The sequence below is a fragment of the Ovis aries genome, chromosome X (genome assembly GCF_016772045.2).
Source record: "Ovis aries strain OAR_USU_Benz2616 breed Rambouillet chromosome X, ARS-UI_Ramb_v3.0, whole genome shotgun sequence".
NCBI lineage: Eukaryota > Metazoa > Chordata > Mammalia > Artiodactyla > Bovidae > Ovis > Ovis aries.
In genome coordinates, this window is record NC_056080.1 from 101550346 (window position 1) to 101577736 (window position 27391).

At 41.5% G+C, this 27391-nt stretch overlaps 1 protein-coding gene across 1 annotated transcript in view; it reads left to right on the forward strand.

Annotated features, from left to right (window-relative positions):
* GPC4 (glypican 4) overlaps positions 1-25003 on the forward strand; it is a 106791-nt gene extending 81788 nt beyond the window's left edge. Inside the window, exons 3-9 of the mRNA XM_027963675.3 lie at positions 3013-3404; positions 15028-15193; positions 20314-20444; positions 20529-20675; positions 21356-21492; positions 22135-22310; positions 22423-25003. Of these exons, the coding sequence (XP_027819476.1) occupies positions 3013-3404; positions 15028-15193; positions 20314-20444; positions 20529-20675; positions 21356-21492; positions 22135-22310; positions 22423-22625 (1352 nt within the window). The 3' untranslated portion in view covers positions 22626-25003. The remainder of the gene's footprint in view (positions 1-3012; positions 3405-15027; positions 15194-20313; positions 20445-20528; positions 20676-21355; positions 21493-22134; positions 22311-22422) is intronic.
* The last annotated feature ends 2388 nt before the right edge of the window (positions 25004-27391 follow it).

The window sequence follows — 27391 nt, forward strand, 5'->3', positions numbered from 1 at the left end:
GAAACTTTTAAGCCTAAAAAAGTAAACTCTGACCTTTCATAGTAGTATTCAGTTAAAACCAAGCTATCCATAGCATTCCGCCCCCACCTTTAAAAACCAAGGTTTTAAAACCATTAAAAACCACTCATTAGAAATGCGAGTATTCAGAATTATTTAATGAGTCGTGAAAACACAAGTCAAATCATTCTCAACTTCCCATTTCTACAGTAAATGATGTGTGCCAATTTTATGAGCAATATAGTAAAAATCCAGCATAGGGAAGGACCTATGCTTGTCTTTGCCATCCTCTCTTCTGGATGGTGAAATATTAGTACCACTGGGTTGACACAAGTTTTCCATGTTGATATCAGTGACCAGGCTTTATTTTTCCAGTATGTGAGAGCCAGCACCACTTGGCAAGGATGCTAGTGACTCAAGGACGGTATGGCAAGTGGACCAGCTGACATTTAACGTCTTTTCTCACCCCAACTTTCCCCAGCTTTGAAGTCTTAGAAAAATGCTACCTCTATCCTGACTCTTGGTTTCGAGATACTTCCACATGAGGAAATTCACCCCCGACCACCTTCAAGAAATGACCCTCAAGAATGCAACAAAAAAAGCTAAAACCCAATTTATTGGAAATGTACTTTCTTCTAATTAAAGCATTAACCCTTATCCTGAATGCTTCACATTTAGCACAGTTCCTGAACTGGTAGTGACTGCTAGTGAGAGGCAAAATGGGACAAGTTTCATTGAGAGTCTTTTTTTTTTTTTAATTGAAGGATAATTGCTCTACAGAATTTTGTTGTTCTCTGTCAAACCTCAACATGAATCAGCCATAGGTATACATATGTCCCCTCCCTCTTGAACCCCCCTCCTATCTTCCGCCCCATCCCACCTTTCATTGAGAGTCTTGATTCTCAAACTGTAGGGTGTAGCGGAGTCCCGAATGGCTGCCCCCTTCCCCCAGGGTTTCTGATCCAGTAGGTTTAAGGTGGGATCCAGGAACTTGTGACCCAGTGATGTCGATGCATGTCTATACCATGGGACCACAGTTGAGAACCACTTGGGATCTTGCTGAGAATGAGAGCCCTTCCCAAGTACCTGATAACTGTAACTCTCTTCATATGGTTCCCCTAGTTCCTTCTGTACTTTATGTCCTTTCAGGGAGAGAATTTTGGTAAAAATGCCAGGCTGTACAGTATAATGGGGGTTTCCCTTTCTCTCACTGAAGAAAACTCGGGAAATAAAAGGCAAACAGTAGGGAAGGGTTTTGTAGTGCTATTCCATTTTGATAAGCTCACTAATGTTCTTCTGGCTTTGAAGGAGTTGTCTTATTTTTCTTTCTGCTCCACGTTCACTTGGAGGCAGCTTCTTTCTTGATGCAGTCTTATATTTTGCTTTGGTATTTATTACATTTCCTGCTTATAAAAGTGATACCATGAGGTGTTTATTTTTATACCAGACATAGATTCTTTAAGAATGATTAATGTTGCAGAAGACTGTTAACTCCTCTTTTCAGTTAACTTCCTGAGAAAAGATTCAGGAGAAACTAATTTACTATTTGTATTTAAGAGATTAAGTCTTTAACATTTAGGCTTAGGCTGTGGGAGTATGTGATGCCACTCCAGTACTCTTGCCTGGAAAATCCCATGGACGGAGGAGCCTGGTAGTCTGCAGTCCATGGGGTCATGAAGAGTCGGTCACAACTGAGTAACTTCACTTTCACTTTTCACTTTCATGCATTGGAGAAGGAAATGGCAACCCACTCCAGTGTTCTTGCCTGGAGAATCGCAGGGATGAGGGAGCCTGGTTGGCTGCCGTCTCTGGGGTCGCACAGAGTCGGACACAACTGAAGCAACTTAGCAGCAGCAGCAGTATGTGATGGCCAAAAAGTAAATCTGGGAGGCGGGGGGAACAGGTATTCTTTTTTCCCTATTTATTTTCCCGTGTTATCTTATAAATATACCAGATCTATGGTTGAATCTGTTATGCATTTCATTTCTGTCTTTCTGGACTGAAAAGAATCTCATGGTGTTACTGTATGAATCCTTTAGGAGCCCAAGGCCACCTTCGGTTCGGTTCAGTCAGTCATGTCTGACTGTTTGCTACCCCATGAATCTCAGCATGCCAGGCCTCCCTGTCCATCACCATCTCCCGGAGTTCACTCAGACTCACGTCCATCGAGTCTGTGATGCCATCCAGCCACCTCATCCTCTGTCATCCCCTTCTCCTCCTGCCCCCAATCCCTCCCAGCATCAGAGTCTTTTCCAATGAGTCAACTCTTCGCATGAGGTGGCCAAAGTACTGGAGTTTCAGCTTAAGCATCATTCCTTCCAAAGAAATCCCAGGGCTGATCTCCTTGCAGTCCAAGGGACTCTCAAGAGTCTTCTCCAACACCACAGTTCAAAAGCATCAATTCTTCGATGCTCAGCCACCTTGGTTACCCCAATTTATACTGATGTCACAAGGAATACCTGAGAACTTCTTTTCTTGCTTATGTGGGGTGTTTCATTACGTTTCTTGGCTTCAAGCATTTCCCACGCAGTTTTCTTATATGTCATGTAGATGTAAGGAGGAGAAAGGCAGTTGAAATCATGTCTAAGTAAACAGCACATCTTGACAACACCTGTCTTGGTGTCAGGTTACAATGAGGAGGCATTATTCACCTCAGTTTAGATTCTTACAGTAAAAAATTCAGGGAAACTTTATGTATTCATTTTTGTCCAGTTCTTTATTTACCTTGTGACTGACTGAGAAAAGGAGGGAGGGAGACAGTTTTAGTTTTATATTGAGTCCTGAGAAATTGTTGGTTTAAAGTTTGTTTTTTTTATGTAAGTGTGTTTGTGACATAGGTTTCCTTTCAGTGACAAACTATCAGAGATGCCAAATTCCCCTAAAGAAATCCACCCTATATACAAGCATGTTTTCCAATTTAATATCCGAATTTTTTTTTCAGTGTTTAAGTTTACCTGAAAAGCACTCCTATTATTTAATTAGTGAGAACCCTTTCCGTTTTGGTTTTGTGTTTAGAATTCTTCAAAGAACTACTTGAAAATGCGGAAAAGTCCCTGAATGACATGTTTGTGAAGACCTACGGCCACTTGTACATGCAGAATTCTGAGCTGTTTAAAGATCTCTTTGAAGAGTTGAAGCGCTACTATGTGGCAGGGAACGTGAACCTGGAGGAAATGCTGAATGACTTCTGGGCCCGCCTCCTGGAGCGCATGTTTCGCCTGGTGAACTCCCAGTACCACTTCACAGACGAATATCTAGAGTGCGTGAGCAAGTACACAGAGCAGCTGAAGCCCTTTGGAGACGTCCCTCGGAAACTGAAGCTCCAGGTCACTCGTGCATTTGTGGCAGCCCGCACTTTTGCTCAGGGCTTAGCAGTTGCAAGAGATGTCGTGAGCAAAGTCTCAGTGGTAAGTACTGTTTACATTCTATGTTGTTTTGTTTCATGTTAAAAGAAAGTTTGGGAGGTATGGGAAAATAAATGACTAGAATTCCATTGCCATCTTTTCTCTCTCTCCCCTCTTGTCACCTACGCTTTGTCCTGATAACATGAGCACTGTATTGCTATAAACAATACAGTGATGACCATCTTCATGTATCGTTATCATTCTTTCCATGGTTTCCTTGGTAGCCGTTTTTAGAAATGTGCACTACCTGCTCTTGACGTAATGGGTTTGCAGAATTATCAGGAAAGAGAATGAAATTGTATGCAGGAAAGAACAGACGCAATGAACCATATTTTCCTCATTTGTCAATTACAAGAATCAGACAAGACCAGTATTTTTCAGACTGTTCTTTGGAGCCAGCTAAGGGGGTACCTCAGGGGCCTCCTTGATAGGAGACAAGGCAGACTCAGACTTAGTGGGCAAGACTCTGCATCTGTGCCTTTACCTCCTGGCTGCCCTAGGAAACCTTTGCTCTCCTCAGTTTTATGTAGTAGGGTTTTTTGTTTGGTTGGGTTTTGTTTTTGTTTGTTTTTTTGGCTGCACCAGGTGAGTCTTCGTTCCCCAACCAGGGATCAAATCCATGACCCCTGCAATTGGAAGCATGGAGGCTTAACCACTGGACCACCAGGAAAATATTTTGAGCAAGATTTCAAGGAGGGAAAAATTCTATGCCTCCTTCACCCATCCTCTCCCCACGGTGAAATCTGAAAACATTTTGAAGGCCTTTCTGCCTCTACCTTTCCATGACTCAGTGCCAGTGAAGTCGGACAACTAATTCCAGAGCAAAGTTATCTGTGTAGGACTGATCTTAGTGCTATTACCATTAGACCCTCAAAGGGTCATAACCCAGACAACATGGGCAGACCAGGATTCATGCCCCCCCCTGATTATAGAGGAAACTTAATTTAAGAGAATGAAGATAATTATGTATTGTGAAAATTAGGTGCTTATCAGATGTTTCGTTTCAGCATTGCATGGTGTGTTAGTTGATTGGTGCATTCATTTTCACAGTTGTGTGTGTTCACGTTTCCCAGCCTTAAAATGACAGGAAACAATTCTTTATAGCACATTTTGTTCACTCCTTTTCCTCCTGATATTTTCATCATAAATTGCAAAAAAAAGAAAGAAAGAAATGTTGGGGCATAGGAGAGTTGGGTAGGAGCAAGTAGGGAGATGATGGTTATAATTAAAGGAATAGCCTGGTTCCTGAACTTTGGCCCACCTCAGCACCCATTATTAATTTTGGAGATGCTCATGTCAGAGCCCCTAGTCAATGCATAGTGAGTCCAGATCAAAGTTATTGACATCATAGTTCCCCTCACACATCTACCCTCTTTCAGCAATTCCTTGCATTTATCCTAAGCTGAGTAGCCAGTAAGGCACTGCTGTGTGATTTTGAATGTCTGTGTGCATGTGCATGCCAGAGAGAAAAGCAAGGACTAGAAAACCCTTTGCAAGCGTTTTAAAGTGGTTTCTTTACATTAACCTCCCCCTTCCCTTTGAGTTTACTCTTGGGAAGAAGGACCAAGCTGACACAAGCCTGCTGTGGTGTTAGCCTCACTTAGCAAGGTTGGGGCCCCTTTAGAGAACTGAGATTCCAGAACCCCTAACTGGAGGAGGAAGGTGGTGGTCAGAACAAGGAAGCAGGTTGGAAGCTTGAGGGCTAGAAGGCTAGTCTTCGTCATGCCACCTCCCAGAGGAGAGAGAAATGAACACTTGCAGCTTCCCTGTGTTGCATTCGTCTTGACATAGTTTTCAGAATTAACTGTGGGCAATCAGTAAGACTGACCATTCACCCTTACTTACCTATGCAGTAAAGAGTATGTGACCCAAAAGGAAAGAATCACAATTTCCGATGTTGCTTTTGATAAGAATTTTTTTTTAAGCAAGAAAGAAATATCTGTGTACCTTAGTTTTGACAAGCGGTATAAGAAAGTTACTTTCCAAATACGACCCTAGATTTTTTCAGAATTGATCCCTATTCTGTATTCTCATGTCTGCCTAAGAGATATTTGCATCATTATGTGAGAATGCAATGAATACAAGCTATAGAGCTCAGTTTACTTTGAATAAAACATTACTTGCCAATTGTTTAGTGGAAAATACTGATATGACTTAAAACATTTTTATTAAAATATAGTTTATTTCCAATGTTAGTTTCTCATGTACGACCAAGTGATTCAGTTATGTATATATATATACACACACACACATATTTTTCATATTCTTTTCCATTATGATTTATCCCAGGATTTGAATATAGTTCCTTGTGCTATATAGTAAGACCTTGTTGTTTATGTATTATATATAGTAGTGTGTATCTGTATTATGTATTATATATAGTAGTGTGTAATCCCAAACTCTTAATTTCTCCCTCCCCCCATTCCCTTTTCCCTTTGCTAAGCATAATTTTGTTTTCTATGAGTCTGTTTCTGTTTTGTAGATACGTTCACTTGCATAATCTTTTGGATTCTATGTATAAATACTACCATATGGCATTTGTCTTACTGTCTGACATACTTTACTTAACATGACACTCTAGCTCCATCCATGTTGCTGTAAATGGCATTATTTCAATCTTTTTTATAACAGAATAGTATTCCATTGAACAGGTACCACATGTTCTTTACCCATTTGTCTGCTGATGGGCATTTAGGTTGCTGCCATGTCATGGCTATTGTCAATAATGCTGCTATGAACATTGGAGTGCCTGTATGTTTTCAAATTAGAGTTTCTGCCATAAATAAACCAAGGAATGAGATTGCAAGATCATGTGGTAACTGTTTTTAGTTTTGTAAGGAACCTCCATATGGGGCTTCCCTGATAGCTCAGTTTGTAAAGAATCTGCCTGCAATGCAGGAGACCCTGGTTCGATTTTTGGGTCAGGAAGATCCGCTGGAGAAGGGAGTGGCTACCCGCCCCAGTATTCTGGCCTGGAGAATTCCGTGGACTGTATAGTCCTGGGGTCGCAAAGAGTCAGACACAACTGAGCGACTTTCACTTGCCATATGGTTCTTCATAGTGGTTGTAGCAATTTACACTCATGCCAGCAATGTAATAGGGTTCCTTTTTCTCCACATCCTCTCCAGCATTTATTATTTGTAGACTTTTTAATGATGGCCAATCTGACTGGACTGAGGTGGTACCTTATTATAGTTTTGATTTGCATTTCTCTTAACAATTATTGAAGGTGAGCATCTTTTCGTGTGCTTATTGGCCATCTGTATGTCTTGCTTAGAGAAATGTGATTATTCTAAATATTATGTTTATAATTAGAAACCTTAAAAATAATATTTTGCTTCACTACTGAGCATCTTCTCAACCTAAGGACTGACTTGAAATCAAACTCTTCAACTAGGTTGAGTTGTATCTAAATTACGTAGTAATAAGACACTCAAGTATGAAATCAGTTTCTGAAACTGCCAAAACACAAATTATGTAAAAACCTATCATCTATGTAATGTTTCTTTTTAGAAGGTTGTAAATTCATTACATTTGTTTTTGGACTATGACTACCAGTTCAACAGAGATTTTAATTTAAGGTGTAGTGTATATTTAAAATTGAAGATGTTGAAGAAACTACATTTGATTAATACAATAAGTAAGCTCTAACAGTTTGGGGACTCAGGGAATGTTTTTTCATATAGATTCCCACCCCTGCCAACTGTTATCCAATTGTACTTTAAAGGTGGACTAGAACAACCCAAGAAATAAATATTTCCTTCTTTTAGTATCCAGTAGAATTAATTAGCTTTTTAAAGAGACCCACCTCACCCACTTCATCTAACAAGAGGTCAGTAAAGTCAAATATGAAGACCATTGCGGTCTTGGGGCTAGTTATTGCTTACTTAACTCAGAGATGTTCCCACTTTCTCTTCATGAGCATATGCCCTGCTTTTCCAGTTTACTTGTGCAACAAAAGGGTTGCGGTTACGTGTTGAGCAATGATTTGATTGTCACTAAGCCTTTTAAAGGCCATTAGCACCAGCAGGCTTAACTGACGGCAAGAGAAGTCACTTCTTAAAGTATACTTGCCTTGCTTCAGTTTTTCTGGGCACAGACATCCAGAGATTTCAGCTTACTCCATTGAGCTTTGCAATTCAAACTGCAGAAAAGTTCCTTTAATTAGGAACAGATGGTTAAAGAATATCCCGGTGCTCCACATCTTTGTATTACTTATTCCATCTTTACTTGTCATGGTTCATGATACATTTCTTATTTACCTGCTTGCAGCAGCAGTTTTGCCTGGAAGGGTGAAGTCTGTTGTGGTCTTTCAAAAATGCACAAGTGGTTACATGCACCATGAAAATCAATAGCTCCTATGCCAAAGAGAGTTGCATTCTCATGGTTTCAATTAACACTGACATAATGGGGCTATGTCTACACCCCCACCCCAAACCACGGGGACTATAATTAGAAATCAGTGCTTTTTAGCATTGTGATGTCTAAATAACTATCCTGCCTTGAAAACGAGATCCATTGATGCCTCTTAATTTCTGTCTATTTGCAATGCACCAACACCTACAAGAGTACTATACAAATTATTTTCCCGTTTTCCCAAATTGTTATGTCTATTTTAAAAATGAGCAATACAAAAAAGCTTTTAAGCGTACATATATATTCAGCCCTTAAGATTCTTTTTCAGTCACAAAGACTAGAATTGCAAAGAGGAAGGAGGGAGGTATATATATTCTCTACACTATAATATATACAGAGGTAGAGATGAGGAAGGTAGGGATATGGGAAGTGTCACGGAGTGAAGATTCTCAAAATGGTAATAGAGCCCTCTACAAGGGGGGAATACAAAGATGCTTCAATTTAATCACAAAGTCGTGTCTGACTCTTTGTGACCCCATGGACTGTAGCCTGCCAGGCTCCTCTGTCCATGGGATTCTCCAGGCAAGATTACTGGAGTGGGTTACCATTTCCTTATCCAGGGGATATTCTGGACCCCAGAATTGAACCTGCCTGGCAGGCGGATTCTTTAACCACTAAGCCACCTGGGAAGCCCCTTGACTTATTATTAACAAGTCTACTTAAAACCACAACAACACGTATTTTCAAGCATTTATGTAGTTTCAGTTTTACCTACCATGTGGCCCTACATACTCCTGCATGAATCTTAGCTTATTTCATGTTTTTTGTTACATCTTTGAAATTCTATTATTAGGGAAATAGGAGCATCTTCGCCTTCTTTCTTTGCCCGTGTGCGTATTGAATCCAAAACTAGTTGGGAAATTGTTAAATAAACCCTTCACATCTCACAGCATGTTTGGGTTCCCTATCTTTTTCTTTAACCATAATTTGGAAAACGATTTCCTGTTATTTTTATTGGGTGCTTATGTTACCAAGCAACAGATAAAAATCTAGAGCCTTTCTGTTTGTTCAGTACTATTGGCAGCACAGGGGAAAAATGTTGTAGTGAGTGTATGTTAGGAACTGGAAGAAACTAGGAGGAAATGTGTTTTTAACTTGAGTGCCGCATGTCGACTGCCATCACTGTGTAATGTGGCTGAAGGCTCGTTCTGAATTACTGAAATGAAATCCAGGCTGTGTGAAGAGCCTTGGCTCCAGCATTTCTCTTTTTTAAGGCGGCTTGCAGTAGTTTTTAATGTGGTGTTTTGAAAATGCAGGTTATTTGGTAGAAAGTCCTGATCTATATTAAGAGAATCTTTGCAGAGAAAAGGACATTTCTGCAAAAGCTTTTTATAGCAGAAATGGCATGCAGCTGTCAGTGTATATTCTGAGGAAGGTAGGAACGAGTATTTTCAAGAGTCTTTACTAAGTTAAAGAGTCTTTACTAGTTAAAAAGGGAAAAGAGGATTCCCACCCTGCCCCCCACCCCCAACCCTGACAGACTTTTACCATAAAACATACTAGCAGCTAAGATCTAAATGCTTGTTTATCTTACCATTTAGAAATACCTTAGTCAGTCTTGAGGGGCTTCCCTGGTAGCTCAGCTGGTAAAGAATCCACCTGCAATGCAGGAGACCCTGGTTCAATTCCTGGGTTGGGAAGATCCCCTGGAGAAGGGATAGGCCACCTACTCCCATATTCCTGGGCTTCCCTGGTGGCTCAGACAGTAAAGAATCTGCCTGCAGTGCGGGAGACCTGGGTTGGGAAGATCCCCTGGAGAAGGACATGACACTCCACTCCCATGGACAGAGGAGGCTGGTGGGCTGCAGTCTGTGGGGTCACAAAGAGTCAGACATGACTGAGCGACTAAGCACAGCATAGTCAGTCTTGAGGATTTCATAAGGCTTGTAATTTGGCTATTAATGTATTATTATTATGCTCAGTAGCTGAAATTGATTTTGATTTGCATTAATAAAGAAATATTGAGTCCAGATGATGTTCCCTTTCTATCTTTTAGGTCCCCCAAAGTAAACAAACTAAGCCATCCCATTCTTCTATAAATAATGTCCAAAGCTTCTTCTTATGCTCAGGCAGTAAAGAATCCGCCTGCAATGTGGGGAGACCTGGGTTTGATCCCAGGGTTGGGAAGATCCCCTGGAGGAGGGCATGGCAACCCACTCCAGTATTCTTGCCTGGAGAATCGTCATGGACAGAGGAATTTGATGGGCTACAGCCCATGGGGTCACAAAGAGTTGGACACGACTGAGTGACTAAGCACATGTAAATGATATGTCATGTTCTACTAGAGATTGATCATTTCTGCTACATTTAGCTGCAAGTTTTTCAAAATGTGAAAAGTTCGGCAAAATATATATTGTTTTTGGTTTTGTTCAAGTAACCTCTTCTCTCTCCATGTTTACCAGTGTTTACTTGAGCTTTTGAGTTTTTTGTATCTCTACTGCTGGTGAATATTTTCTTTCTCACCCTGTAGCACCTTGAAGCATTTTAAGGGTATAGCATTGAGTGCATGAGTCATTAATCTTTGTTAAAAACTGTGTCCTCTCATCCATAGTTATCCAGTCATATACTGTTCCATGTAGAGCAGTTGCGTCCTAACTTGCTCTCCCACCTTAAAAACTGGTGAATAAATTTGAAGCCTGAAAACCAGCCCCAGAGCTGAGATAGTCACTGTGTGTGCATACCCTATGCTAGATCGTGGAGCTGTGGAGAAGGGCCAGCCCAGTGGGCTTCCCTCAAGGTTCCTATGTAATCTGTTACTCAAAAGATACACATTAAGGAAATTCAGTGTACCTGCTCCCAGACAAAACTGCTCGAGTTCAAATCTTGGCCATTTACTGGAAGATCTTGTGTCTGTTCCTTAATCTCTTTGGGTCCCTGCTTCCTCATCTGTGAAATGAAATGATAATATTCATCTCCTACAATTATTTTGAAGCTTAAATGAGTTCATACGCATGAAGTACTTTGAACGGAACCTGGCACACACAGTAAGTACTTACTATCATATAAACCTGTGAAATCCAATAAAAGGTATCAGAAAATGAATTCTAACATTGAAGAGAATTTTTCTCTTCAATGTTTACATCTCAACCTTCATGATCATGGTGGTTTAGTCGCTAAGTGCTGTCCGACTCTTGCCACTCCATGAACTTTAGCCTGTCAGGTTCCTCTGTCTATGGGATTCTCCAGGCAAGAATGCTGGAGTGGGTTGCCATTTCCTCCTCCAGGGGATCTTTCTGACCCAGGGATCAAACCCAGGTCCTCCTGCATTGCAAGCAGATTCTTTACCAACTAAGCTACGACGGAAGCCCAACATAGAAATTGCATTAAGCATTCTCTCTGAGACCTTTAACCCATTCTTTATGTAAGTGGTTCAGAGCAAGAAGAGAGGAGTGTATAGTTTTTCTGTTTCTTCCAAATATCATTTTGAGAAATAACTATTAACTACTAAGAGAGGTCTGAAATATCTGACTTTTATAAAAGCCATCATAACTAACCCCCACCCAACTCCAACTCCAGCTCCAAGGATTCTGGAAGTCACCAGTGGACTCAAGAGACCCTTCTAAATAAAAATAAAACATATCAAATGTTAGTCAAGTGACCCAAAGGAATAATCAGATTGATCATTTTAAGTGGTATGGCATGCCATAGAGAATCAGTACATAAGCGAGGATTAAAGAAAGATCTTAGAGTATGGTTACCCCTTTTGTTAATCCCCACGTGGCATGATCTACCACTCAGCCTTGGATCTTCTGGAGTAAATTACTTCAGTAAGTAAGTTCTTTGAGGACTTCAGAGGAGTAATTGATTTTGAGTGTTACAAGGTAGTAGAATGTGAATGAAGTTGATTTTATATTCCAAATTAATAAATCCCCAGAACAAAGTATGACTTGGTCCACTATTATATCTGCCTATGGGTGAAAGGTTTGCCCTTGAAATCTTGGCAAGACCATTGAGAGCTTGTAAGGGAGCATGGTAGTCCTGAGTCAAAAAGTAGAATTTGTCCTTGGTACTCTGGATTCACCATCCTGAGCTTGGTCTGGTCAGTGAAAGTGGGGACCCAACACCTGAGGTGGGGTAGTTTCATCACTTCTTCTTGGGGAATGAGCATTGAAGGGGATCCCTATTTCTATAGTTCTCATGACTGTTTTAAAAGCCTTTGTCTTTTACTGTTGCCTCATTGCACACGAGGGGTTTATTTCCCAGGTTCTGAATTCCCTTCATGTAGAATACTGCATGGCGGTCTGAGTAGTGGTTGGCAGACTAAAGACAGATTTTCTCTAACTTTGCTGTTTCCAATGTCCTTTCTCATCCTAGCTTTCTTATAATTTCCCCGTCTCTCTTCTCAGTCTGGTATTTAGTGTTTCCCATAGCATATTATAGCTGAGTGACTTGTGATCATTTTTAGTAGTTACACAACAAAGCATGTGCAGAACATGAGCCAATACTTAGCCAAAGTATGAAATGGGAAAGCTCTGCCAAACCCAGCTTCATAATCTTCCTTTCATAAAACTCAACTGTGTCGCTTCGTTTGCTCTCTCTTTTTAAAACTTCAGCCTCCATCATCCTATTTAAGGAAAGGATAGTACTACAAGGCCTGCTGCCTAAATGATTTAGCTTATAGTTGAACCAAGGATATGGTGAACCCATCCTAGAGTTATCTTTGACCAAAGTGTTTCTTGAGCACGGTTATGGAGTTTAAGTTTTTGCCTATTTCCTAATGGTCTATACCATTTTGAAATGTCTTTTGTGTTTTCCAGAACAAGTCTCATAGTCTAGAAATTCCTGCTTGCCTTGCTACCTAATCAGAAATGCATTCCAGAAAAATCTCTGGCCCATAGTAGGTACCCAGTAACTACTTGTTGACATTTTAACTCTTCCTACCTTGTTTTCTGCTACAAGTCCTTTTTGCCCCTAATAAACATTGTAATGAAAAAAATGTCACGCACTAGCCTGCTTTTCACAGACATTTTTTTATAATAGCTCTGTACCTCTCCAAAATCCAGCCATTTTAGCAGTCTCACCAGTGTGGAACCCAATTAAAGATAGAAAACAAGCAATGTTTAACATTAAAGTTTCATATTATTCTCTTTAAAGAGGCAGTGACACATGACAGATGTGGAAAATGATTTCAGTGTTTGCTGAGGTGCAGTGCTAGAGTCAGATGCAGCGAAGTGGCAAGTCCACAAGTCAATTGTTCTCTCTGGCTTTGGTTTCTTCATCTCTTAAATGTGAGAGCTATGCTCGGTGATCTCTAGGGTCTCTTCCAACTCTTAAGACTTCTATTATTCTCTGACCACCCTCCCTCCAGGCCTGTTTGTTCCTCTGTCAAATGAGAGGGTGAGAAAGTATCAAAGTCCTAAGTCTCTGTAACTTTAAAGGTGTGCTCTTGTTTTTTTTTTTTTTTTGGTCCAGAAAACCTAGCTTTCTAGCATGGCTATTCCTTAAGGGTATTGGTTAGCCAAGATTTTACTGTATATTAATACGTGGTTAAAAGGACCAATTTAGTGCCTAGGAAAACATTTGGCACTGGTTAAAACTGTGGAAAAGTCCTAATTCTTCCTAGGGAACCTTGACTTCAGTGTATACAATTACCTCCTGTTGGACAGTCGTCCCCCTTTACACTTGAGTTCTGTTTGAGATAAGAGAGAGTGTGTGTACATCAGATAGGAGCCTAACGGTGTGAAGTTTTTCTCCTGACAGTGTTAATCCCCCATTCCTGTTCCTAAGGCTACTGTTGATAAGTGGTATCCAAAGTTACACTCCAGAGCAGGTGAAGCACACTGCTGCACTGTCCCGTGTCCCAGCATCTGTTCCCTGCGGTGGTATCTGCTTTCACAAGCCTGTTTGCAGAACTGGTTGGTACTGATAGAGAGGAATGCAGTAATCCTCTGATACTGACTCCAAAAGGGGAGGGTGGGGCCGAGAGACTGAGAAGACAGGACCTCTTGGGGGGCTGCCAGCTCGTGATCCTGGCCATGATCCTTTCTAAGCATTGATGGAAATGAATGACAGGATGGGATCAGCTCTTCTATGCCCAAGACAATTGCATCCTATAGAAGTAGAAAGATGAAACTAAGTCTCATTTGTCTGCAGAGGCCATCGAGCCACATCTGACTTCGGTGCCGCCTTCATCCTTGCTGCTTCCCTTGCTCATGAACTTTTAGTAGCTCTCTGTGTCCTGCCATATGGTGTCTTGGTTTCTGCCTGCTGTCTAAGCCCCTTAATAGCCTGGTCACATATGCAGTCCATCCTATACGCAGGCAACTTTATTTCCCAGAATCCCTCAACCCCATCCACAGTCTGCTCCATACCATGTATGCTTTTGTTGATTTCATTCTCCCTTAACTGCAGTGTTCTCCCTTCATTTGATCATTTCAATCTAAACCACTTGTGAACAGCAGATGCAAACTATTGTATATAGAATGGATAAACAACAAGGTCCTACTGTATGGCGCAGGGAACTATATTCAACATCAACACCCTGTTATAAAACATAATGGAAAAGAATCTGAAAAATATAAATATATGCACAACTGAGTCCCGCTGCTGTACAACAGAAATGAAGCACAACATGGTAAATCAACTATACGTTAATAAAATTTAAGATATAAATAAATCAACCCCTTCTTCGGAATGTAACTAAGTCCCATGTCTTCTATCATGTGGACCCTGAGCACTCCATGCTTTGCTGCTCTCAAGCCTCAGACAGCCTTCACATAACCCCAAGTTCAAATTTATTCATATTCTTCCATGTAGGATACATCCATTTTGCCTTCTGTGCAGCTATGGGCAGAGAAAGGAGTACACACGAGCTACCCTTCTAAACCTTGACTGGGGGGCTTACATTTGAAAGGGCGGTCTAGCAGTTTGAAAAGAAGACGTGCTCAGATTACAGTCTGGCATGGCACACACAGTGATGACCATCTGAAATGGGTGGGAGTAGTTGAGTGTGTGTGTCATATGCAGCTGAGCTGCTGAATGTTCATTCCTACCTCCCCATGCCTTCCTAGCATACCCTTTTTCTTCATCTAATCTTGCTGTAATTCACCTCTTCGGTAAGCATGCCAGGCCATGCTACATGTGATCCGTTGTGACTCATATGTGAAATTCATGGCCAAGCCTTCAAAGTCAAGTTGATAGATTTGCAGTAGATATGCAGTTGCTGTCTCTGTCTTGGTCCCACCATTGTCTATTTCTTCTCCCAAATTAGGTGAATCCCACCACCCAGTGTACCCATGCCCTGGTGAAGATGATGTACTGCTCCCACTGCCAAGGTCTCGTGACCGTGAAACCCTGTTACAACTATTGCTCCAACATCATGAGAGGCTGTTTGGCCAACCAAGGGGATCTTGATCTCGAGTGGAACAATTTCATAGGTGAGCAGGCGATTAATGTGTTTGTGTCACTCCCGGGCTTCCCAGGTGGCCCCCTGGTAAAGAACTCACCTGCCAATGAGGAGACATGGATTCGACCCCTGGGTTGGGAAGATCCCCTGGGGGAGAGCATGGTAACCCACTCCAGTATTCTTGCCTGGAGAATCCCATGGACAGAGGAGCCTTGTGAGCTGCAGAGTCAGACACGACTGAGCGACTAAGCACCCACACATGCACATGACTCATTAGAGATAGCTCACCTTCCAGCCACAAGAAATGTTTTATCTTTTAATTAAAAAAAAATTTTTTTGGCTGTGCTGCATGGCTTGTGGGATCTTAGTTCCCTGACCAGGAATTGAACCCCTAGCCCCAGTAGTGAAAGTGCCAAGTCCTACCCACTGGACCAGCAGGGAATTCCCCAAGGGATGTTTTAATTGTCAGCGATGGAATTTCTGTTCATTATATAGTGATTCCCGGAGTTCTAATGGTACTCAAAGTTCATACCGCTCTACTAGTAAATGTTCCCTTGAACTAATGGTGGTATTTCTGAAGACAGTGGACACCAAGCAAATACCAAGTTTCAATAATGAGAAAGTGCCTTTTTGACATTTTCCCCCAAAGGTTAGTTTTAGTTCTACATTGTAGGCTTGTATCCATGTAAACGCTGGAGTACAGCTATCACTGACCTGTGGAAGGAGCTTTTCAAATGGTACGTTTGTGACATTGCAACTGAATCTTCTGCATACCTGCCAGATACCACTTAGATATTTGGATCAAGTGTAATCTGACTGTGGAAATTTAGCAGTTATATTTCTATAGAGGATTTAATGATCACAGACTGCTCTGGTGAGAGTGGAAGGACTTTTGCCCTGAGAATTTCAGAGGTCAGTGTTCTCACCTACAACCTGAAACCTAGAAAACCTATTACTGGAACCCAGACAGCGATGGAAGTGACCTAGCCCGTTTCCAAGAGGGTTAAGTATGATTTGTGGGAAATGACAAATTAGGGATAATTGAAATATCCAGTCATCAGCTCCCTGGATGCCTGCTTAATGCATATGGGAATCCTGGAATGTTAGTGGCAGGTGTTGAAGCTGTTATCGGTGTGGCTGCACACACAGACTGTCAGTACCCTAAAACAAACTCTCTCCCACCCCGCAGTTGCATTTGCATAATTGCAGATTTTGAGCGTCTTTGTAAGCACCTATTTTTCCACTTATTTGTCCACATCCTGGGAACATGTATGCAATTTGCTGTGGGGAGGGGAATGAGGGGATTGGAGCTGGGGAATGCTTTTTAGTCTGCATGAGATCTAATTATATTAACTCTGAAAGTGCATCAATCAATTGGCTCTAACAGATTCTTGAGAATACTGACACAAGGAAACAAAGATGTGAGTATTAAACACCGCAGCACTATTGTAGGCTAAATAGTTCAAAGCTAGAAGACCTGAAAAAGAGTCCACACACAGAAAAGCAGAATCCCATGAAAGAGAAGGCCTAAGACCAGACACACACACACCAGTGGCACATCATGCCCAGAAGGAAGCCATGGGAGAAATTGTTACTTGAAGATAATTTCCAGATCGAAATTAAAGTTGATATACTTTTTCTTTTCTATCTTTTTTACTCGCCTTCTCACCTCCACCTGCAAATGTCATGTTTGCAATTCACTTTTGCTTAATTCATTTTTAAGAAACAAGATGGTTTGCCTTTTCACGTTTCCCTGTGGCACCGAATGTGCTAGTTCTCTGGGCAAAGCAGTAACACCTGCACACAGGGATCTAGGTTGGCTAACTTTTCTACAGGCACATCATGAATAACGTAAACCATTCTGTTATTCTGATGTGTCTGGGAGAAAGTGTAACTCATAAATTTGTCTTAAAATACAAATTCTAGGGACTCCCCTGGTGGTCCAGTGGCTAAGACTCTGAGCTTTCAATGCTGGGGCCCTGGGTTTGACCCCTGGTTGGGGAACTAGATCCCACATGTCACAACTGACACCCTGTGCAGCCAAATAAATTAGTAAAAATAAACATTTACAAAAGCAAATTCTATATATTTTTCCAAGAGCTTGCAGGTCCATATCAATACCATACTCTGGCTTCCTTAATTTACGTCTTCAGCCATGTACTCTAAGTCAAGGAGGATGTCCATGGCTGCTGTTCTTCCTGTGCGTTTTACAAATTACATTCGTTATCTTTAGAAACAAAACTCAAGTGGAAATTGGTAGGATTTCAGAATCAATTTTCCTCATTTATTTTAAATATTTTTTTTGGAGGGAGGAGGAATATAATTCTATCTAAACTGAATTTTTAATGGGTATTTTATTCTTTATTTCTAATAAGCTGATATAAAAGGCCAGGAGCAACAGACATTGTTAATCTCCAGTGCTTTTTCATGGATTTTCACAAGGGTTTAATTAATTTGCTCAGTGGTTGTCGAATTCAGTCCCAATTTACATGCCTGTGCCATAAGTTCAGTTTTTTCTTTTCCCTTCACAAGGAATTTTTCCTCCTTTAAATGACTGCAGTTAATGAATGGTCAAGGAGGGCTTTTCCCCCCTGCTTCTTTAAATCAGATCACGGGGTTAAGTCGGAAAACTGCCTTTTGTTCATCCAGTCTGGTCTTGAGGCTAAAGATGTGGGTTCGTGATTATCAGCAGCACAGAGCAAAAGGAATCACTTTCTTGTGAGAAGGGGCTGGTTTGTTGCAGGGTGGGAGGGAGCTGTCATGAACACTGAAATGCTGCAGTCAGACTAGAACCTTTAAAGAGACTAAGGATGAGTTTTTCAATCTGCCTTACCATTGTGCCCTCCTCTCTCTCTTGAACTGCACCTATTAAACTGTCACCCACCTTGATAAAGGTGGATCCAAATAGTTAAAACACCTTGGACTTGGTTTATAAGCGGTTATAGGAAACCCTCTTTTTGAATGACTCCCAGCCAACCTTCTTCATATCATGTGTCGCTGCCATTGGGGATTTAGTATGAGGGGGTTGGGATTGCTGGCTAGGCCATCAGCCAGTTCCTGGCAGGAGGCAGCCTAGAGTCATCAGAAGCAATGACACTGGATTTGATACCATCAGATCATGGAGGCGCCCAGTAGATGGCTTAGCAGGACCTGTCCCAGGACTGAGCAGGGACTTTGGCTCCCGGGCTGCAGGCTGTGGGCAAAACACAGCCTCACTCACATTCTTCAGCAGCACCACACGCAATGCTGGTATGACAGTTTTAGCCCCACTCCCTTCTTAGGCCCTTGTGCATGGCCAGCTGGCCTGGAGTTGACAGACACCAAATGATACTGGGACGGATTGGGGGCAGGAGGAGAAGGGGACGACAGAGGATGAGATGGCTGGATGGCATCACTAACTCGATAGACGTCAGTCTGAGTGAACTCCGGGAGTTGGTGATGGACAGGGAGGCCTGGCGTGCTGCGATTCATGGGGTCGCAAAGAGTCGGACACGACTGAGCGACTGAACTGAACTGAAAGAGCCTGAAGAATCGGGGTTTGTGTTCCTTTTCACAGGCATGTTCGTGATCTGGCCTTTCCTCACCCCTAGGGAAATAAGTAGTGAGGGGATGCACTGTTTCCTTCCTATGTAAACCTCTGTATTTGGGATTTTTCTCTGGAGCTGGTGACTTCTTGGCTCTGAAGGTCTGTGCTCTGCGGACATGGTGGTACTGATGCTTTGACAGTGATGAACATGTTTAGGTTTTGCTCCACTTGTTTACAGAGCTCCCCTTTCACTAGCACATCAAATGCATTTTTCCTCTCCTGGAAAAATGGTATATTCACGCCGGCAGGCTTTCCTTAGAGGTTGGGAGCGTCAGGTTTTGGTGATTACCACAATGTGACCTGAAACTTCATTCATTATGACTTTCCCCCCAAATATGCATTGCTTGGAAGTCTGCTCATGTTTTGTGACATTGGAATTCTGGTTGAGAGAAATGAGCTCGAGCTTTAAAATATTGGGCCACATTTGTTCTTGGGGGAGGTGGAAGGTTGCTGACCACCTGTGAGCTTAGGTAGAAGTTCAGCTGTGGCCTATGCTTTGAGAGGGACTTACTATGTTCTAGAACCTTGCCCTTCTTTCCAGCAGCTGTCCTTGGACTACCTGAAGGCTGTGGAGTCTGTGGACCTAACTGTCCTTTAAGGGGAAAGAGCACATGGAAGAGTTCACTGCTTGTCATAAATGAGGCATCCTTTTCTCATTTGGATATGACCTTTCCAGTTTCTTCCAATTTTGCACAATAAGTATCAGGGAAAACTACTAACTAAATCCCAAGAACCATGGATGACAAGAAAACCAGTACAGGGGGTGATTTTCTTTAAGAGATTCACCGTGTCCTAAAAAATTCTAGACTTTTCCAAAATGTAGAAATGATTTGCTGAGTAGTTAGTGAAGGATACACATTGTAAACACAGATTTTGTGCCCTGTCTCTGTTTTTTTCATTTGAATAAAAAAGTGACACATGTTTTTTGCTTTAAAATAACTCAGGACCCTTGTATTTGAAATTGGAAGTTTATCTTAATACAAAAATGCATTTTACAAAATGCCATTACTTGTGAAGTCCTTAGAATTCCTAAGGAGGTGCCTAGGAACACTTTCATTTATATTTTCTAACTGCGTACCCAAGGATCTGAAAGGGTTTCATTTAAAAAATGAAAGAAAAGAATTGGTATGCCAGGATTTGAGCTGATTTATGTTTTTGACTCTTGTAAATCAAACATGAAATGGGAAGAGCCTTGGAAGTCCCTGGGTGAGCCGTCATGTTATTCTGCTCCCAGCCTTAGGTGTGTCAGGCAGGAGCTAGGTCAAAGCTATGCAGTGACAGCTACTGACACGTGGAGGGATGAATTATCAGTGTAATAGAAGGTTCCCGATTGTGTTTTCTTGCTGGGGGAGTAAAGTCTTCATCTGGCCACTTCCCACTCTAGAGAGCTGGTGGTACATAGCGACTGCCTGAATTAATGATGATCATGCCTCCCCCTCCAACACCCCCCCGCCCCGACACACACAAGGGAAACAAAGACAGTAAAATAATCAGACTGATCACTCAAGGCCAAGCTAATGATTTACTTTGTATGCTGTATTGTTCTGCCCCAAACCTCATGTTAGATGCTATGCTGATGGTGGCTGAGAGGCTAGAGGGTCCTTTCAACATTGAGTCAGTCATGGATCCCATCGACGTGAAGATATCAGATGCTATTATGAACATGCAGGAGAACAGTGTGCAGGTATCTCAGAAGGTAAGGAAGGCAGGTCCTGGATTGGAGAGGTGGGGCCCACTCTAGCCTGCTATGCCTCATGTGGCCACATTTATGCCCATGCAGGTTTTCCAGGGATGTGGACCCCCGAAACCCCTCCCAGCTGGTCGGATTTCCCGTTCCATCTCAGAAGGCACCTTCAGTGCCCGCTTCAGGCCCTTCCATCCTGAGGAGCGCCCTACTACAGCAGCTGGCACCAGTTTGGACCGATTGGTGAGCCCTGGGGCAGGAATGGCCATGTTTAATGGCAAAAAAATTTGCTCAAAATGCAGTTTGATTTGGAGGATTCCAAGCACAGGGTCTTTTCAGGTGAAACTTTTCCAGCAAATTGCACAGCAATGTCAGTGAACCTGCTTCTCTGATTTCCTCGCTCAGAAAGTTCATCCATAGAGCTAGGAAGTGGGGTGCTCTGAGGCTTATCTGGACACTTACCTTTTATGTCACAGTGCAGGTAACTCATAGGCTGGATTCTGAGTCATCAAAGCCGTGCCAGAAGATACTGTGTTTTTCCAGTGTATCTCTGGGGCGTGGGACCTGGTAGGCCTCAGATGATAGTTCTAATGAAGAACAGGAATGGACAGTGGGTGTAGGTACTAGGCAGCTTTTTTTTTTTTTTAATGGCAACTTAATTCAGAGCTTGCATTTCATCTGTTAATTCTTGTGGTGATTTTATACATTTTACATAGAAGTATTGGGGTGACCAGAAAGGTTGTTCAGGTTTTCCCATGATGTGGGAAAACCTGAACGAATTTTTGGCCGAGCCAAAATCTGCATTTTTTCTTCAGACTCCAGAGAGGCTCTGGAGATACTTTAGACATGATCTGAAGGCACATGTGTAGGTAGTTTGGGGTTTTTACAGAGGTTTTTGTGTTCTCTCTCTTTCTCTTAATGAGGTTACTGATGTCAAGGAGAAACTGAAGCAGGCCAAGAAGTTCTGGTCCTCTCTTCCTAGCAGTGTCTGCAACGATGAGAGGATGGCTGCAGGGAGCAGCAATGAAGATGATTGCTGGAACGGGAAAGGCCAAAGCAGGTGAGCCGTCGTTGACCAAGTGTGCAGTTTCTCCCTACATGATGGGGAACTTTCAGAGAAGGTTTGCTCGGTCGTTTCAATGAGGCATTGTGAAGCCTTTCACAAGCAGGTGGCAACAACGTGGAAGATTTCTAAGCATTCTTAGGAATTGGCGTAGAAGTGTTGGGAAGGCCCCCAGCTACTTGCAGAGAGTCTCAGGGCAAAGGTTTATGCCCGTGGTTATATGATAGCGTTACTGCTGCAACCAAGGATTGAGTTGTTCTGACAGTGTCGTTATTTTTCATATTTAATACCTGTGATCCTGTGCTTGATGGCATGGCCGCATCAAGTACCACTTCTCAAAAGATCTCATTGTCTTCCTTGATGATGCTCTGTGTCCCTCCCCTACATACCCAGTAACTTAGACAAGTGTCCACTTAACTCTGCCCCACCAACCTCCACAACATGGGTAGTTTTCAAAAAAGGTCCCAGAGTGGAGGAACATGTGTATCCCCAGGAAGAGGAGAGATTCTGAGTTATTCAAAAGGCAAGCACTTGCAGTTCACTGCAAGTGGCAAATACTAGAACCTAGCAAGAATCTTTGCCAATCTTCAGCAGCTTTTGTTTTACTGATCCTCTTAACAAGGTCCTTTCTCATTGCAGGTACTTGTTTGCTGTGACAGGAAATGGTCTAGCCAACCAGGGCAATAATCCAGAGGTGCAGGTTGACACCAGCAAACCGGACATACTGATCCTTCGTCAAGTCATGGCTCTTCGAGTTATGACCAGTAAGATGAAGAATGCTTACAATGGGAACGATGTGGACTTCTTTGATATCAGTAAGCATGTGTGCTTCTAAAGAACAGATTGTTATGTTTGTGTGTACACCTCACCTTGAGATGAGAAAGAACGGAATAAACATTCCTCCTTTTTTCCCTCCCCCAAAAATAGGTGACGAAAGCAGTGGAGAAGGAAGTGGTAGTGGATGTGAGTCTCAGCAGTGTCCTTCGGAGTTTGAGTATAATGCAACTGACCACTCTGGGAAGAGCGCCAATGATAAAGCCAGCAGCGCTGGGGTCCCCACTGGGGCCTGGGCCTACCTCCTCACCATCTTCTGCATCTTATCCCTGGTTATGCAGAGAGAGTGGAGATAATTCTCAACCTTAGAGAACAAGTGTTCATCGTCAGTTACAAAGGCACTGGTTATCACTTTTATACCATCCTAGTGACTTTGCTTTTTAAATGAATGGACAACAATGTACAGTTTTTACTATGTGGCCACTGGTTTAAAAGATGCTGACTTTGTTTTTTCATTCAGTTTTGTGGGAGAAGGGGACTTGTACGTAAGGTCAGTCCAGCCTCCTCAGAGTCATGTTAAATGTGGCTAACGGTGTAGGTACAGAACTGTAGTTAGTTGTGCATTTGTGATTTTTATCACTCTGTTTGTTTGTTTTCTTTCTGTTTGTGGGGGTTTTTTCCTTTCAATATGATCTCACCTTGTTTCTTACAAGAAAACCAGGGTCCTTTCTTGGCATGTAACGTACGTATTTCTGAAATATTAAATAGCTGTACAGAAGCAGGTTTTATTTATCACGTTATCTTATTAAAAGAAAAAGCCCAACAAGCAGTAAAATTGCCATCTATCCCTGTTGTTTTAGTTGCCTTATCTGGAGAGAAGAGGAGGTGTTGTATCTTTTCTTCTGCAATGTGAAGGCACAAGGGGGCTTCTGAGCCACTTGTCAGGTTGTGTTCAGGCATCAATACAAGAAGAAGGTTATACTTCATTTATAGCTGGTGACTGGAAGAGGCTGCAGACTACCCATTTTGGTTGAGCTGGGTTGTATAAACTTCAATCACAGACCAGTCCATTTCTGGAAGCCGCTTATCCATCTAGAAGATTCTTAATCTCCCTCGAAAGATATAAGGCATTCAGGGTATCCCAGGGTATCACACTTAATTTGGGGGTGGGTTTGGTTTGGTGGTGGTGTGGTGTTTTTTTTTTTTTTTTTTTTAAATACAGGCAAGTTAGCAAGCCACTGTGCTGGTCTTTGTGTCCATACTTGACCCTCTCTAACGAGATCAGGTGTGTTCAGGGTAGTATGGCCATAGACCACCCTCTTTGAAGTGATATCCCACCAGCAGAAGTAAGTGTCTAGCAATCTCACCTGGTCCCTCTAGTTCCAGATTCCAAACCCAGTCATAGCCATCTGGGGGGCTAGCCAGAATTGGGGTACAGCCTGGGCGCAGGCAGTAAGTATCAATACTCAAGCAAAGTGTTTGTCCATGCATGTGTATTTGCATTTATTTGGTTTTGGATCCCAGTGTTTTGTTTTTTAAAAAAAGAGATTCTAAAGTGTCTCATTGAGTCTTTTTCTTGCCCAGCCCTGCCCCATCTGAAAGCCAAAGGTCTTGCCACGGTTCACAGCTGTGTGCTACCCTATCAGCCAAGCAGCCCAGTAGGGGAGCTCTGAGTGTCCAGATTTTTCTTCTCATGTTGTTGGGCGTTTGAGTGGGGGGCAGGGAGGAATGGGAGTAGGTAAAACTGAGAAGAACATATCTTTAACCACACAGGTGAACTGACAAAGGCCATTAACTCTTGTCCCAGACCAAAGAGTAACCACTGCCTTGGCCCCTTTGGGGCCGTTTCCTTGTGTCTTTACCAAATGATAGCTCATAAAACTGTGAGAATGTAACAAATCACGTTAAAAGGAGTTCCAGAAGTCTTCAGAAAGAACTACACTCTGCAAAGTCTCTTCTTGCTTTAGACAGCCATTCAGATCCCAACCCATTCCCCAAAAGCTGAAACCCACAGAGAGGTTGTTTGTGTTATTGTTCAATCTTCAGTTATAAGAGTAATTCTCTATTTTTATATTGAAACGTAATTACTTGATAGCTCAGGGTCTACATTTCATTCAGCTTTTTACACCAAATTCTGCAGAATGGACAAATGGAATATTGGGGCTGTTATAAACAGAGGCTTAATTTTATTAGAAGTAGCCAGTTATTTATTGAAGCATGATGTTAATAAAATAGGCATATTCTGGCTCATGTGTATAAGTTTTGTTTCTTTTAAACAAATCACAGAAGACGTAAAATTGAGAAGGCGCTCCATTTATGTATGAGGAAAAATTGATTGTAAATAGCTAAGCTGCCTTGTGAGAACTTGGAAAATGTGCTGATACTTAGTAACTACCTCAGTTGTGAGGAATTTCCTTTTTAGCTTAGATTGCTATTACTTTTACTTGGTAGAAATGAATCTGGTCTCCAAAATGTGGCTCAGAGAGTTATCCCCATAGACCTTGTTAGATTGTTTTTAATTTAAAACCTTGATCTCTGCCCAGCTGTTTTCTTTCAGTCAAGTTCTCGAAACCAATAACATTTTCCGAATTAAATATTCTTGAAGGTTCTTCTGGAGTCTAAATGATTTGTTTTCTTTCTTTGCAATTTTTCCTGTTACTCTTTTATTATTTAAATTGTCTCTTGCCTTTGAACTTGAACTATGAAATAAACAAATCATAGATTTTTCCATTCAGGTCTGACTGGATAACTATTGGCTTCCAACCAGCTGGCAGGCTCACACCCACACTCTCCCCAAAACAGAAATACAGGCAAGTTGAATATTTTAAAAATCTTAAGAGTTCAGTATATGAAGTAGAAGGAAAGCTTTGTGAGGAGACCTGACTTTTCCAAAGCCTCAGTTAACAGCATGTGAAGAGTTTGTGCTTTATAAAGTCATTAATTAATTACTGGTTATTTTCAAACACTTCACCCACTCTGTACCTTAAGAAACATGTTACGACTCTTAGATTGTATTTTATTTCAAAACTAGTAATTAGCACCTGTTATTTTGCTAAAACTGTACAATGGACTTAGATTTTTGAACTTTAGTTTCCTGGGTGTTAGAAACCTAACAGTATACAAATAATTTTTTACAAAAATTAACAGTTACATCTTTAAAGTAAAACTTACTGTATGTGATTACAAAACCACAATAAAAATAGGTATAGATGGTGCTACACAAAATTCTACTTTCCCTTTTGTGTTGGCAGAATATGTCTATTTGCATAGCTAAAAGCTATATGTTAATAACAGTATCTACTACAGGAAGCCTCTGTGTGTGTGTGTGCACTTGCTCTCAAGCAAATACCACACTATCAAATACAACTTTCTTTTTGAAATAAAAAAAAGCACTGAGAAGAATCTTCTAAGTAGAACTTAGTGGGAAAAATATAATTTGGCATTCTGTGATATACTTTAAAAATTCAGTTTCTATCTTTAAACTCCTGATTGTTTTCTTTTAAAAATCCCTTTCGTATATGTGAAAAATACCTGAAAGATGACATGGTAATACAGCAATTCAAGCCCATCAGTAAGGCTAATGGCCATGTAATAATCGCTTGTCTAATTGAGGTTTTAAGTAGGTCATATATGGACGGGGTTTAAAAACAAAAACCTGTACTACAAAAGTACAGAGAGAAAGTTTCTATCCTGTTCTTGCATTCATCTGCTCAGTTATCCCTGCACCCTAAATAAACTTATTAGTTATTTCTATATGTCTTCTTCCAAAGTTCCTTTATACAAATACAAGCAAATATGAATAGAGGCTTTTCTTTTTTGTCTCTTTACCTGAAAGGTAGAATATTATGCCCAATCATCTCATATTTGTTTAGGTTTCTCATAATGTTCAAAAGTATTGAGAGGAAGAGGAGACCCTAAAGGACTCCTGTTCAAAAGGCATGGCTTCTCTGTGCTACCACAATTTGCATTTTTACTGCATTTTGGCCCAGATTAATCTGAGTAATTTTTCAAGAAATAAACATGGAATTGATGAGCAGTTTGGCATTGTAGTACTGTAATCCCAGAGTGCACAATTAGGATGCTCTCTGTGCTTCATTAAGGTTTATCTTTGGCACTTTGTTTCTGTATCATCACCAGCAAAGAAGACCTTGGGCAACGCGATTGGATAGATCCTCTTAGAGCGCAGCACATTAATACCACCGTTAATGCTTAGAAATGGTTCAAGAAGGAAATGTCATGCCCTAGAGTGGACTCATATTCTATTAAAGTACTCTTAATGTTTCCTCAAGCTCAAATGCCTTGAAATAGCATCAGCCACCACACAGGAAGGAGATGAGAGTGTTAGGGAAATGTGTAACTAGATTGTCTGGGATGCCACATGAATTATCTGTCTAGTGGTCAAGAAATCATTAGGATATGCACGTGTCCAAGTTCAGTTTTCATGTAAAATTAAGTTTTTACTCATCAGGGCATGAAGTGACTTCTAAATTCAGAAGTAATCAGAAAAATTCTGAAATTCATTTTTCAGCTTGAGGGTCCATGTGTGGAATTAAATGTCCAATTTTACTCTACTTTTGATATTTCTTAAACATTAGGAGTTCTGTGGGGAAAAGTATAGGATCGTTGGAAAGAAAAAGATTTTCATGCATCAATCCTGCCAGGTTCATGCTGATAAAAGGTGAAAGGTATGGTTAAAGAATTGGAGAAACAACACATGTGTGATGACACAAGATGCTTTTCTAAAGGGTTCATGGTCTGGGACTTCCCTGGCGGTCCAGTGGTTGGGACTCCACACAGGAGGCATGGGTTCAGTCCCTAGTCAGGGAACTAAGATCCCATATGCCTCTTTGACACAGGCAGAAAAAATAAAAATCATTAAAGAAAATAAAGAGCTTGTGGTCTTATAGACTTTAATCAAAGTTCCCTGCACTTTGGGGAAGTTTTGCAACAACTTTCTTGCCCTACTATGTGTTGCTGTGTTTCTTACCAGAGAGAGTTGGAAGTCCTGTGTGTTTGTGAGTGTGTATCTACACAGGTGTATTTGTATATTTTCAAACAATCCCAGTTAGACTTTACCCTGTCACTTAGGGCTGCCTTCTCCCTGCTGGCAGTGGTGTATGCT